At 40.7% G+C, this 13722-nt stretch overlaps 1 protein-coding gene across 1 annotated transcript in view; it reads left to right on the top strand.

The window, feature by feature from the left end:
* Positions 1-13722, top strand: part of CFAP46 (cilia and flagella associated protein 46) — a 90006-nt gene that overhangs the window by 36021 nt on the left and 40263 nt on the right. The window contains exons 19-26 of the mRNA XM_065672511.1: positions 26-207; positions 2113-2244; positions 5907-6072; positions 6283-6367; positions 6476-6614; positions 9281-9464; positions 9912-10071; positions 12618-12808. Of these exons, the coding sequence (XP_065528583.1) occupies positions 26-207; positions 2113-2244; positions 5907-6072; positions 6283-6367; positions 6476-6614; positions 9281-9464; positions 9912-10071; positions 12618-12808 (1239 nt within the window). The remainder of the gene's footprint in view (positions 1-25; positions 208-2112; positions 2245-5906; positions 6073-6282; positions 6368-6475; positions 6615-9280; positions 9465-9911; positions 10072-12617; positions 12809-13722) is intronic.

Below are 13722 nucleotides of genomic sequence, written 5' to 3'. Positions count from 1 at the left end.
TTGCTTGTTTTTTTTTTTTCCCTAGTTAGTGAAATTGGCTTTGGAATGCAGTTGGTCAGATTCCTTGGTGGAACTGCAGACACTGGCACGATTTACGTATTTTGCGTATGTATCACATGACTATGAAACAGTGATGACTTGTTCCAAAAGGATCTTGCAATCAGATGAGAACTTTTTCCGTGATAGAGATGCTAAGAAATGTGAAATGTAAGTACATGGGATTTTGGGTGATACTGTGGTATACTTGAACTAAGTTTTGAAGAAAGGGTAAATGCACCTGATCACATAATTAAAAGTGAAAGAATCTTTTTTATGAAGAAACTATACAGTTAGAGGTGAAAGCAAAATTTTCCTGCTTCTGCTGCCTCTGTCAGTATCAGTTACTTAGGTACTGCAGATGGTGTTTTAGCTCTGCAGCATAGCCTGAATAAAAGGCAGCGTGTGATCCAGATTGTGGCTCCAGACCCAGTTCACAAATATATGTGAATTTTGTTATCCAAGTGAATCAGTGGGTCATATACACATGCATTTGAGTGTCTTCTGGAGGAGCATTGCTTTTCTGAAATGGTCTCTGGCAATCATGGTCTTTTCAGACTTTTATAACTTCCAAGCAGAAAGTAGCTGACTCTAAAGCTTCTGCTGATGCAGATTGTGGCAGTGCTGAGCTGACTTTAATACAGAAAAGGTCTACACAGCTCATGAACAAGACGGAGCTGTGAGTGACAGTGAGAGAGCTACTGTATTCCAGGCTCTGGTGTCAGGTAGTCTTTATGGTCTTTATTACCGCCTATGCATGTGGGTGAATTTCTTCAGAAGTCCAGTATCTTACTTAACTAATAATTTAAATTTTGATCTCAAAGGAAAAAAAAAAGAAAAAAAACCCAACAAACTGTATATAAAAGAATCTGTTGGTGGAGGTTATATCCTTTAATCCTTCTGGGTTTTTTAATACAATTTCCTGGAAAACCAGAATGTAATTTTATCAAAAGCGGAAGGAATCAACCCCACTTAGTAACAATTTGTTGGAATGTACGAAGTTTGAAATAAACACGTGAAACTCTGGATGCAACTTACTGCTCATTTTTCTCTCTGAAAAGTAACTCTCAAAACCACGTTTGCTACATGGGAAAATGATGTAAAACCGAATAAGATATTTTAGTAGGAAATACGTAGTTTCATAACATTACAGAAATTGAGAAAATACTTGCTGAGTATCTAGCATTCTGCAGACTAGTGAATAATAAAATGCCTGGTTCTTCGACAAGAAATGTAGTCATGGATTTTCAAGGCTGTTTCCATAGAAATGGAAGGTAAATTTTGTCTTCCGATGGTAAAGCACAACTTCAGGACAAAGAAGTATTTAACTTTTTTCTTGTTGCTGTTAACTTGTACAGTAGAACACTCGTGTCCTCTTGTGGACACAAGTCATAACTACATGATGGTTCTCACCACAGGGCAGAAATACCATGTATTTCTGTATATGGTTGCACACTGTAACCAAGGCATTAAAAAAAGTCTTGCAAATTGTATTACTTCTTTTTGTATAAAATCAGTATTAACCAAAGTTATCGCATTTATTTAATTAGTCATTTTAAAATTTACTCTGGGGCTGAAACCTACATTCTTTTAAATGTTGTAGAATATGCCCCAAATCAATTTCTCCAGAGCCTTGTGCATACTTTACCAGACATAAGTGAGACCAATTGCAAAAGAAAGCATTAAAAATTGTCTAATTTTTCCTATTTATGTTTTTAATTGCTTGCCAAGTAAGTTTGACTTTGGATTAATATTTTCTTTGATGTACAATAGTCCATAATGGGGAGAAAACTCCAACTGTGTTTTCTCCTCTTGCTAAATACAGATGATTTTTTTGAAATCTTATTTCACAGTTATCATCATTAAAGTGATGAAAAAGATATTTCTGATATCTTTTCCCAAAATGCTCAGATTTTCAAATATCTTCTGATTTTAAAAGAAAAGTCAGTAGAAACTTTTGTAACTTCCAAAGCTAGGGACATCTATTTAGCAACAACTTGAAAGCATCATTAATAGGAACTGGTATGTTCTTACACTGTAAGACTAATGCTTCTTGTATTATTTGCCTCTATTCAGGCCTGATAACAGAGTGAGACAAGAAATGCTGAGCACTACTGCCTGTATACAAGGGAAGAGTATAATGGAAAATTTGCCTGGTAGAAAACATTTCCATGTAGCAGCATCAAAAGCCTTTGTTCAGAGTGCCAGGTATGTTTTATTTTGAGAGAAGATTAGTATAAACCAGACAAAGTTGGGGATCTACAGTTGAAATGCTTGACAAAGGATATGAAAGATGTTTACAGTTAGTAAATTTATCAAGTACTTCCACATAGCTGATCTTGTAATGTCACAGTGTCATTAGAAAATCCGGTCAGGAGGGATCTCAGAAGGGGTCTAGTCCAAACTCTTGCTTAAAGCAGGACCAGCCCAGGGCTTTATCTGGTCTTGAAACCCTCCAGGAATGGCGGCAGAACAGCCTCTGGGGTTAACCTGTTCCACTGCTTAACTGTACTCATGGGGGAAAAGTTTCTGCTCATAAATGCTCTGAACCTTTCTTATTCCAACTTAAGCCCATTCCTGCTTGTCCTGCCATCCACTATGAAGAATCTGGCTGCTGTTTCTCAATAACTTTATAAGGTTATTAAGAAACTTCTTGTTAGGTCCTCCAAAGCCAACTCTTCTCCATGCTGAACTAGCCCTGAACTCTCAATCTCTCTTCTCAAGGCAAGTGCTGCAGTCCCTGAATGATCTTGATGGCCCTCCACTGAGGTTGTTGTAGTTTGTCCACATCTGGCATGTGTTGTGGGGCCTAGAACTGAATGCAGTAGTCTAGATGTGGTCTAAAGAGTGCTTATTTAGAGGGTGATAATTCTCCCAATCTGTTGTATGTTCCTGTTAATACAGCCCAGGATGCTCTTGGCTGTTGTTGCCAGAGCACACTGCTGGCTGGTTTTCTGTTTGCTGTCCACCTAGACCCCACATCCTTTTCAGCAAAGCTACTTCTCAACCAGTCAGTCTTCAGTCTCCACTGCTGGCAGAGCATCATGTCAATATTGTGAATTGTATGCTGTGAAACCGAAGTGGAAAGTTTGCTTTAAATCCTGAATGTGCAGGAGGTGATATGTAGATGATGCATGACTTCAGTATTGATTCTTTGCTATTTGTAAAAAATAAATTAATGAACAAAAGTAGGCAATTAGAACTCTTAGAAAATGAACATGTGATAGCCAATGTGAGGCTATTAACATTGTAGTACTTTCTTTCTTCCCTGCATTCTTGTCCTGGTTTCAGCTGGGATTGAGTTAATTCTCTGCCTAGTAGCTGGTGCAGTGCTGTGTTTCTGCTTTATTTTGGGAATAACACTGGTAACACACCGAAGGTTTAGGTGTTCCCCAGTAGCACTTGCCCTGATCAAGGACTTTTCAGTCTGTCATGCACTGCACTGATTTCTGCTCGGGTCAGGCTGAGTATCAGTCCATGGAAACTGAGCAAATTGTATTGTGCATCACTGCTGGTTAGTGGTTTTTTCCTTTCCCATTTTAGTTTATATTCTCTCCCCTTGTTATTTCCCTTATTGTTATCATTAGTAGTTGTAGTATTAGTATATTGTACTTCAGTTATTAAACTGTTCTTATTTCAACCAGTGAGTTTTACATTCCTTTGATTCTTTGATCCCACTTGGGGAGGGAAAAAGGAGGGTGTAAGTGAGCGGCTGCATGGTGCTGAGTTGCTGGTTGGGTCTAAACCATGACAATCTTGAGAGTGATGAATGAAATTAGAGTGGCCAGTGTGACAGAACTCTGAGGTCATGTCATGTTGTGGATAAATCCGTGTTCTTTTTTTAAATTTGCATGTTATGAGAAGCACTGTTTCAGGAAGGACTGAGTGTATTTATATATAAGTACATAGCTCGACACATTTCAAAACAAAGACAAAAAGTGGTGAGCAAAACTTAAGCCTTAGTAACTCTGGTGTACAACCTAAATTATGTCAGCATATGGACTTGAGAAATCATGAAACTGGGGGAGAAAATGGCAAAAGTTCCAGATTCAAAACCTGTTGTGGGTTTTGTGGTTTTTTTAATAGTAAAACTCTTTGATGGGTGATTGTTTTATACCAATCCATAATTTTTAGCTAAATTATAAAGCTTATTCTCACTCAAGTGAGTACTGTGTTGTACCACAATCTGGAGAGTTACTAAATTTTACTAATTCAAAGTAACATTTGGATGGAATATGCTCAAAATAATTTGAATGCAGTTAGAGGCATTTGTGGTATATTCTTGTGTTACAGTAGTACTGTACTATGCAAAATACATAGCATTTTAGTAATCGTTCTGTACTATTTTTAAAGGTTTTGGAGTGAGAAACTAATAGAAAGAAAAAAAAAGTAGATTATTCCCATACGAAGGGTAAAGCAGTTGATGTCATCTACCTGGACTTGTGCAAAGCGTTTGACACTGTCCCACACAACATCCTTCTCTCTAAATTGGAGAGATATCAATTTGATGGATGGACCACTCGGTGGATAAAGAACTGGCTGGACGGCCGCACACAAAGAGTTGTGGTCAATGGCTCCATGTCCGGCTGGAGACCAGTAACGAGTGGTGTCCCTCAGGGATTGGTGTTGCGACCGGTCTTGTTTAACATCTTCGTCGCTGACATGGACAGTGGGGTTGAGTGCACCCTCAGCAAGTTTGCCGATGACACCAAGCTGTGTGGTTCGGTTGATACGCTGGAGGGAAGGGATGCCATCCAGAGGGACCTTGACACACTTGTGAGGTGGGCTGATGCCAACCTTATGAAGTTCAACCACGACAAGTGCAAGGTCCTACACCTGGGTCGGAGCAATCCCAGGCACAGCTACAGACTGGGCAAAGAAGAGATTCAGAGCGGCCCTGCAGAGAAGGATTTGGGGGTGCTGGTCGATGAGAAAATGAACATGAGCCGGCTGCAGTGTGCACTTGCAGCCCAGAAAGCCAACTGCATCCTGGGCTGCATCAAAAGGAGCGTGACCAACAGGGCGAAGGAGGTGATCCTGCCCCTCTGTTCTGCTCTCGTGAGTCCTCACCTGGAGCATTGTGTGCAGTTCTGGTGTCCTCAACATAAAAAGGACATGGAACTGTTGGAACAAGTCCAGAGGAGGCCACGAGGATGATCAGGGTCTGGAGCACCTCCCGTATGAAGATAGGCTGAGGAAGTTGGGGCTGTTCAGCCTGGAGAAGAGAAGGCTGCGTGGGGACCTAATAGCAGTATCTGAAGGGGGCCTATAGGGATGCTGGGGAGGGACTCTTTGTCAGGGACTGTAGTGACAGGACAAGGGGTAACGGGTTAAAACTTAAACAGGGGAAGTTTAGATAGGATATAAGGATGAAATTCTTTCCTGTTAGGGTGGTGAGGCACTAGAATGGGTTGCCCAGGGAGGTTGTGAGTGCTCCATCCCTGGCGGTGTTCAAGGCCAGGTTGGATGAAGCCTTGGGTGGGATGGTTTAATGTGAGGTGTCCCTGCCCATGGCAGGGGGGTTGGAACTAGATGATCTTGAGGTCCTTTCCAACCCTAACTATTCTATGATTCTATGATTTCAACTACTTTTAAAATGAAGGGTCTTGAGCTAAGATTACACAGAAATATGGTAAACCCATCAGTATGGTACTTGTTTATTGCTACTTGTGCTGAATGGTTGAAGGTGGTTTATATACAAAAATGGAAGATATCTTTTCTATGAAGCAAATGCATTAACCCTTCATTCCCAAGATTATATGTGGTGGTGCCTAGGTCAGGTAAATCCCAGTGATTGCAGAAGTAAAATCCTTTGTTTTGGCTAGAGCGTGGTAGCTTTACTTCATTAAGGTGTGCTCCACTTCTTGCAGGTACGCAGGTGAAGCCGGAAATTATTCCCTTGTAATGTTTGCAGCTAGACACTTCTGGAATGCATGTTTACGTTTGCTAGGTTCTCCATGTTACAGAAAGCAGCTTAAAGAACCTACTGAAATAATTCTGAAGAGTATAATTAAAGCAGAATCTAAAAATAAACAGGTAAGAATATCTGTCAGATATTATTACTTGTGCTTGTGATTAGTGATTGGTACTGATGATAGAGAAACAATCTGGTGTGCTCGGAAGCTCTGGGGGCATGCTTTGAGTCCTTTCCTAAGAGGGGAATACAGGGATGGTTTCTTACCTGCACTCATCCAGCACACACTTGCACATGCAGGCAATCACACACTTTTTCTTTTGTCTTTTCAGGAGAAGAAGGAAATGTTGCCTTTGCACCAGTGGAGTACAAAGGATTTTCAAAATATTGCGTTGTCAGCTGGATGCTTTCTCCCAGGCATGTTCTTCCCTCTTTTGATCTGGTGATTAAAAAACCCCACTATTTTGTACTCTATTTATTCTAATTATACAGTATATTAATATAGCATTTGAATATACTTCAAAGGAGCTGAGGAAGACCTGACATTAAGAACCTCCCTATATGGGTTGTTATTCCACATACATGCTGATAAAGCTGACTGGGAGACAGCACTAGAAGTCCTGGGTGAAGCTGTTCAAGTTTTGCCTCCGACAAGACACAGGCTGTAAGTTGATTGACTTATTTTTATTAAAATAATCATCCTGATTATTGAGAAGTATAAAACTCCAAGTATTTTTTTTATTTTATTTTGCGTTGAGAAAATATTATGTTTACTCTTTCCTAGCTGTAAACCCATTTATGTTAAATGGAAACTGAATTATCTAGGGTACTTTTTACACAGTCTCATCTGAATTCAAGGAATTATGTTTTTTTATGTCAGTTTATAAACTTACTATGCTCAGTCAGTAGAGCATGAGACAATCTCAGGGTCATGGGTTTGTTCCCCATGTTGGGTGCCAAAAAGGACTGTTGTGGTTAAGCCCAGCCGGTAACAGAGAACCACGCAGCCACTTGCTCATTCCCTCCCTTCTTCCATCCTGCGCTCCTGGAGCAATGGGGAGCAGAACTGAAAGAATGTAACTCCCACGGGTTGAGATAAGAACTAAATAACTAAAGTACAGTACAAAACTACTACTACTACCACTAATAATAATAACAATAGGGGAAATAACAAGGGGAGAGGGTATAAAACTAAAAAAGGAAAGGAAAAAAACCCCAACCATAAACGCAAGTGATGCTCAATACAATTGCTCACCACCCACTGATGAATACCCAGCCCAACCCAAGCAGTGATCTGGACCTCCTGGGTGACTCCCCCCAGTTTCTATACTGGGCATGACGTGCCGGATTTCTATAGCCCCAGAAGGAGTCAGGACAAAGGAGGAGTTTGCTTTGGTAGATGAGGATTGGGTTAGGGATCAGCTATGCAAACTGGACATCTGTAAATCGATGGGTCCGGATGGAATGCACCCACGGGTGCTGAGGGAGCTGGCGGAGGTCATTGCTAGGCCACTTTCCATCATCTTTGGTAAGTCGTGGGAAATGGGCGAGGTGCCTGAGGATTGGCGGATGGCAAAGGTCACACCAATCTATAAGAAGGGCAAGAAGGAGGACCCGGGTAATTATAGACCGGTCAGCCTTACCTCCATCCCTGGAAAGATGATGGAACAACTTATTCTTGACTCCATCACTAGGCATATCAAGGATGAGGGGGTCATTAAGAACAGCCAACATGGTTTTATGAGGGGGAAGTCATGTATGACCAACCTTATAGCCTTCTATGAGGAAGTGACTAGGTGGAGGGATGATGGTAGAGCGGTAGATGTAGTTTTTCTTGATTTCAGTAAGGCATTTGATACTGTCTCCCACAGCATCCTCATAGATAAGCTGAGGAAGTGTGGGCTTGACGATCAAGTAGTGAGGTGGATCGAGAACTGGTTGAAAGGAAGAAGGCAGAGAGTTGTGGTCAATGGCGCAGAATCTAGCTGGAGGTCTGTGACTAGTGGAGTTCCTCAGGGGTCGGTGCTGGGACCGGTGCTGTTTAATATTTTCATCAATGACCTGGATGAGGGAACTGAGTGCACCCTCAGCAAGTTTGCTGATGACACAAAACTGGGAGGAGTGGCTGACACACCAGAGGACTGTGCTGCCATTCAGCGAGACCTGGACAGGCTGGAGAGTTGGGCGGGGAGAAACTGGATGAAATTTAACAAGGGCAAGTGTAGAGTCTTGCATCTGGGGAAGAACAACCCCATGTACCAGTACAGGTTGGGGGTTGACCTGCTGGAAAGTAGTGAAGGGGAAAGGGACCTGGGGGTCCTGGTGGATAGGAGGATGACCATGAGCCAGCAATGTGCTCTTGTGGCCAAGAAGGCAAATGGCATCTTAGGGTGCATTAGAAAGGGAGTGGTTAGTAGGTCAAGAGAGGTTCTCCTCCCCCTCTACTCAGCCTTGGTGAGGCCGCATCTGGAATATTGCGTCCAGTTCTGGGCCCCTCTGTTCAAGAAGGACAGGGAATTGCTTGAAGGAGTCCAGCGCAGAGCCACAAAGATGATTAAGGGAGTGGAACATCTCCCTTATGAGGAGAGGCTGAGGGAGCTGGGTCTCTTTAGCTTGCAAAAGAGGAGACTGAGGGGTGACCTCATCAATGTTTACAAATATGTGAAGGGTAGGTGTCAGGATGATGGAGCTAGGCTTTTTTCAGTGATATCCAGTGATAGGACAAGGGGCAATGGGTGTAAACTGGAGCATAGGAAGTTCCACGTTAACATCAGGAAGAACTTCTTTACTGTAAGAGTGACAGAGCACTGGAACAGGCTGCCCAGGGGGGTTGTGGAGTCTCCTACACTGGAGATATTCAAGGCCCGCCTGGACAAGTTCCTGTGTGATGTACTGTAGGTTACCCTGCTCTTGCAGGGGGGTTGGACTAGATGATCTTTTTAGGTCCCTTCCAACCCTTGGGATTCTGTGATTCTGTGATTCTGTGATTCTGTGCTGTGGTATGGAATACCCCTTTGGCTAGTTTGGGTCAGGTGTCCTATCTCTGCTTCCTCCTGGCTTCTTATGCCCCTCTTCACTGGCAGAGCATGAGAGACTGAGAAGTCCTTGATTAGAGTAAGCACTGCTTAGCAACAACTAAAACATTGGTGTGTTGTCGACATTGTTCTCGGACTAAAGCTGAAACACAGGATTGCACCAACTACTAAGAAGGAGAAAAATAACTGTATCAGCTGCGCCCAGGACATACAAACTAGTATATTTATGCTACACACGCAGTTACTTTACATGTACAGATACAAGTAACTTGCAGTTTGTTTTGTCTTTTTCTAGCCTGCTTTTTAAACATATGGTTACAGTGAAGGCACAATTGGGATGCAATTTTATGATGGATATTCAGAAATTCAGAGATGAAAGTGAAGTTTACTTGTCACATATGTGGCGTCACTTGGCAACAGCCTCCAGAAGTACTGCTGGACAGTTAAGCTGTTTTCAAAACGGAGTCACTGTTTTACAGGTTTGTCAGTTTATTGTTCATATTGTTCATATGTTCAAATGCTGGTAGAACAATGTTTCTCAAGTGATTTATGGCATTGCAGGTTCTGTGAAGTTTATAATGGAACTGGTAGGAAGGCCGTATACTTGACCATTACTTTTATAACTTTGAAATTGCTCTTCAGTTGGAGAACTGTGTATGGTTGAATCTTGGTATCCAGTAAAAGTTCAGATGAGTCTTGCCAAATTGAAATGGCTAAGAGTAGCCAATTGCAAGAAGTTTTAATTAAAAAAAGGATTATCTGGTAGAATTTTCTCTTACATTCTGTTTAGCGTAACTCTGATTATGTGATCCCAATAAAACAATTTACTGTCAAATTACTGTTTTTTGCTTTTGTTAGGACAGTGTTGAATTTTGATAGTTTACATCACCAAGTACAAATGAACTCTTCCTTCATTACTTTTATAGAAACAAGAAAATGAATGGCAGAAAGTTGAGTATCTGATGGAGTTTGCTGAATGGTTGTACCATAATCAGTTTCCCCATGATGATGTTATTAAACCTCTTGACTGGGTTGTAGATCTTTTGCTACATATGAAATTTCCTACGCAGTCCTCACAAAAAGAAGGTATGTAAGAAGTGTTTATCTTTCAGAGGAATTCCTCAGCAACAAATGGAAGGGATGTTTTTAACTTACAACTTAGGTACCACAAAGAACGGTAACGGCTGTATTTTCTCTGATATTCACTGTCATTTGTTCAACGCAATATGTATATCTGTGAATGTTCAGTGTCTTTAATATCACACATTTGATCAAAGTCCCAGTATCAATATTCTGTTCATGCTTCTCTCTTAGTGGTTTTGTTTGGGTTTTCTACAGTCCTGTGGTGTTTTAAAGTTTGTACTTATTCTTTAATGGTCTCCCCACCCAGCTTTATGTGGTTGGTTATGATTGCTGGACTTCTTAACACCGCCTACATTTTGAGAAATTTTTTACAAAACTTTTAATGGAAACTGAAACAATAGAATAAGAAAAATCAGATTCAAATATAGGACAGTTCAGGTTGGAAATGACCTCAGAAGGTCAGTTGGTCCAATCTTGCATGGAAGACGGAGCCTAGATGAAATCTCTAGCACCCTGTCCAGCTGTGTCTTGAAAACCCCCAGTGATGGGGACTCCACCATGTCCCTGGAGAGTGCTTGTGCCAGTGACAGATTGTTCTCACTGTAAAAATTTATTTCTTAGATCATGATGAACCTCTTTGGGTGCAACTTATACCCATTGCTCCTTGTCTCCTCTGTGTGGCTTCTTGTGAATAGAGAACCTCTATCCTTTTCGTAGCTGCCCTTTAAGTACTGGAAAACTGTTGGGTGGAGAAGTGATTCAGAGCAGCCCTGTGGAGAAGGACTTGGGGGTATTGGTTGATGAGAAACTTAACATGAGCTGGCTTCAGTGTGTGCTCACAGCCGAGAAGCCAACTGCATCCTGGGCTGCATCAAAAGGAGCATGACCAGCAGGTCCAAGGAGGTGATCCTGCCCCTCTGCTCTTTTGAGAACTCACTTGCAACACTGGGTGCAGTTCTGGTGTCATCAACATAAGAAGGACATGGAGCTGTTGAGGCAAGCAGAGGAGCCCACGAGGATGATCAGGGGCTAGAGTACCTCCCGTATGAAGATAGGCTGAGAAAGTTGGGGCTGTTCAGCCTGGAGAAGAGAAAGTTGCGTGGAGACCTCATAGCAGCCTTCCAGTATCTGAAGGAGGGATACAAGGGTGCTGGAGAGGGACTCTTTATCAGGGACTGAACTGATAGGACAAGGGGCAATGGGTTCAAACTTAAACAGGGGAGATTTAGGTTGAATGTAAGGAAGAAGTTCTTTACTGTGAGGGTGGTGAGGCACTGGCACAGGTTGCCCAGAGAAGTGATAAATGCTCCATCCCTGGCTGTGTTTAAGGCCAAGTTGGACAGGGCCTTGGGTGAGATGGTTTAGTATGAGGTGTCCTTGCCCATGGCAGGGGGGTTGGAACTGCATGATCTTAAGGTCCTTTCCAGCCCTTCCTATTCTATGATCTGTGATTCTGTGTTGGACAGCACAGGTACCAGTCCCTGGGGGATCCCAAGAGGCTGCCAACCTGAGCAAATACCATTGATCATGACCATCTGACTACAGCATGTTACCCATCTTGCAGACCACCAGTATCTTGCCACCTGTATCTTTTATTATGAAAGAATAAAATTAATCTGCTGAACTGTCACTTTCCCTAACTTTACTGTGTTAACTTTATTATAGAGTGTTAATCATGCTCAGAATTCACTCAATTTCTTTGTTACTTTAGTGGCTTCATTTGTGACAGCCGCTAGACTATGTAATAGGTGTTACGTTACTGCAGTCTGCTTTATGTTGTAGAGCATCAATTTGATGTTGAAAGAGAACCATGTGTTTATAGTACTTAACTTCAAGCTGAAAATCTGCTAATTATTTGGCTTTGAGCTGAATTTCAAACAGAGCTGGAATTTCCTTAAAGCATCAGAGTTTACTGAAAAGTAACTAGAATTACACAGCATAAAGGAGAGGATTCAGTAGCAGAATATCTTCTGTTGTTGCCATCAAGAGCCATTAAGATACCTTGTTACAGACACAAGGATAAGCTTGAGCTGTGTTCAAGACTTAGTTGACATTGACCCATCTGTAGTTGGATTATTGCTCCTTTCTGTTTCGGAAATGAATGCTGGCCAAATATGCTTGTTGCTGGCTAGGCTACCAGGAATTAGGATCTTGTCTTTGGTCAGGTAAAAACCACTACATCAAGATCAAGAGGATTTTGACTTAACTGCAATGCTTCTCAAGTGGCTGAAATAAATAAGTTACACTGTCTTTCACACAGATTTATTTTCAAGAAGATAAAGTGTGCTTGCGGTGGAATTAATTTCTCTGTCAGGCTTACATCATTTAATATACATAGCTGTTATTCATTATAAACATGGTATGAGTAGCATTGCATCACTATAAGAAAAACATCTTCAGTAGATGGATTTCCATTTTAATTCTTTTCATAAATATTTTCATTTTAAATTCAGAAATTTTAACTTTTTAAAATATTCTGTAAGTACTGTCACTGTGAGCATGTTATTTTTTAACAGGAAAAGGTAATATACCAAAATTTTCGCCTACAGAAAATTTGAAGACAGACATTGGAGCAAATGATACCATGCCCCAGATTAATTTGGAGGATCTGAGTGATATTAAACAATTGGAAGTTTTGTTTAGAGCACAGACATTAATAGCTTTAATTTCTGGTCACAGTTCTCCTTTTCATCAGCAGCACTGTTTGATGGCATATGCTTGTATCATCCGTATCTGGCAGGTGAGATTGTTATGAGCTTATATTATATTAATTATATTAAACTGTGGCCAGTATATTTCAAGTTATGTTGTGTAATTGTGGTGCCAGCTATTTGCATGATGTTTTAACTGTATCTTTAGAATGTCCTATCTTGTTGTATAGCTAGCATATTTTCTCAGGTTAAGGATTAAAAAAGATTGTTTCTCTCAGGAAAATGGAGAAGAGACATGAAGGATAAAAGCAGTGATCCATTGTTTCTCTGCAGTATGTTCATGCATTTCATGCAAAAGGCTTGAAAATTTAGTAATTTCAATTTGTTAAAGGATCTTGGTAGTGGCACCATACATGCTGAAGACATTGCTTACAGTTCTGAGGAATCTGTAATTAGATCACAGACAGATCTTCACTTAGCCTGAATCAAGAGGGCTGTCATTTTGACTGAAAGGAATTGTGTGACACAGTTAAATTCAAATTTGTTTCTCAAGTTTTGAAAGTATAGACAAGCAGTGTTTACCAGTCGTTATACTCTATTCCCTTTCGCATTGTTACAGCATTTCAGGTCAAACCGATCTATTTCATTTCTTATTGATATGGATGTCTAATTTAAAAGGCTATTGGAAATCATAGCAAAAATCATAGGAAAACAATTATACATTAAATATGAGTAAATCTTTGAAGGGACTAAATCTACACTTCATAATAGTAATGACTCAAATCTTATAGAGACAATCTTAGCGCTATAAATAGGATATATCTACGTAGCTTTATTCCAACTAGATGTAAAAGCCTGCAATTTTTACTCCTATAACAAGTTTCATATATATATACATATATATATATATGATCAAGTATTCATTGTGAAATCGATTCAGACTCTTAACATTTGATGGAAGACAGGAATTGAAAAAATTGAATGTTGGTGTTTTCAGATTTAT

This window comes from Lathamus discolor, chromosome 3 (genome assembly GCF_037157495.1).
Source record: "Lathamus discolor isolate bLatDis1 chromosome 3, bLatDis1.hap1, whole genome shotgun sequence".
Classification (NCBI taxonomy): Eukaryota; Metazoa; Chordata; class Aves; order Psittaciformes; family Psittacidae; genus Lathamus; species Lathamus discolor.
The sequence above is the reverse complement of the archived record's forward strand: the minus strand, read 5'-3'. Positions and strand labels throughout refer to the sequence as shown.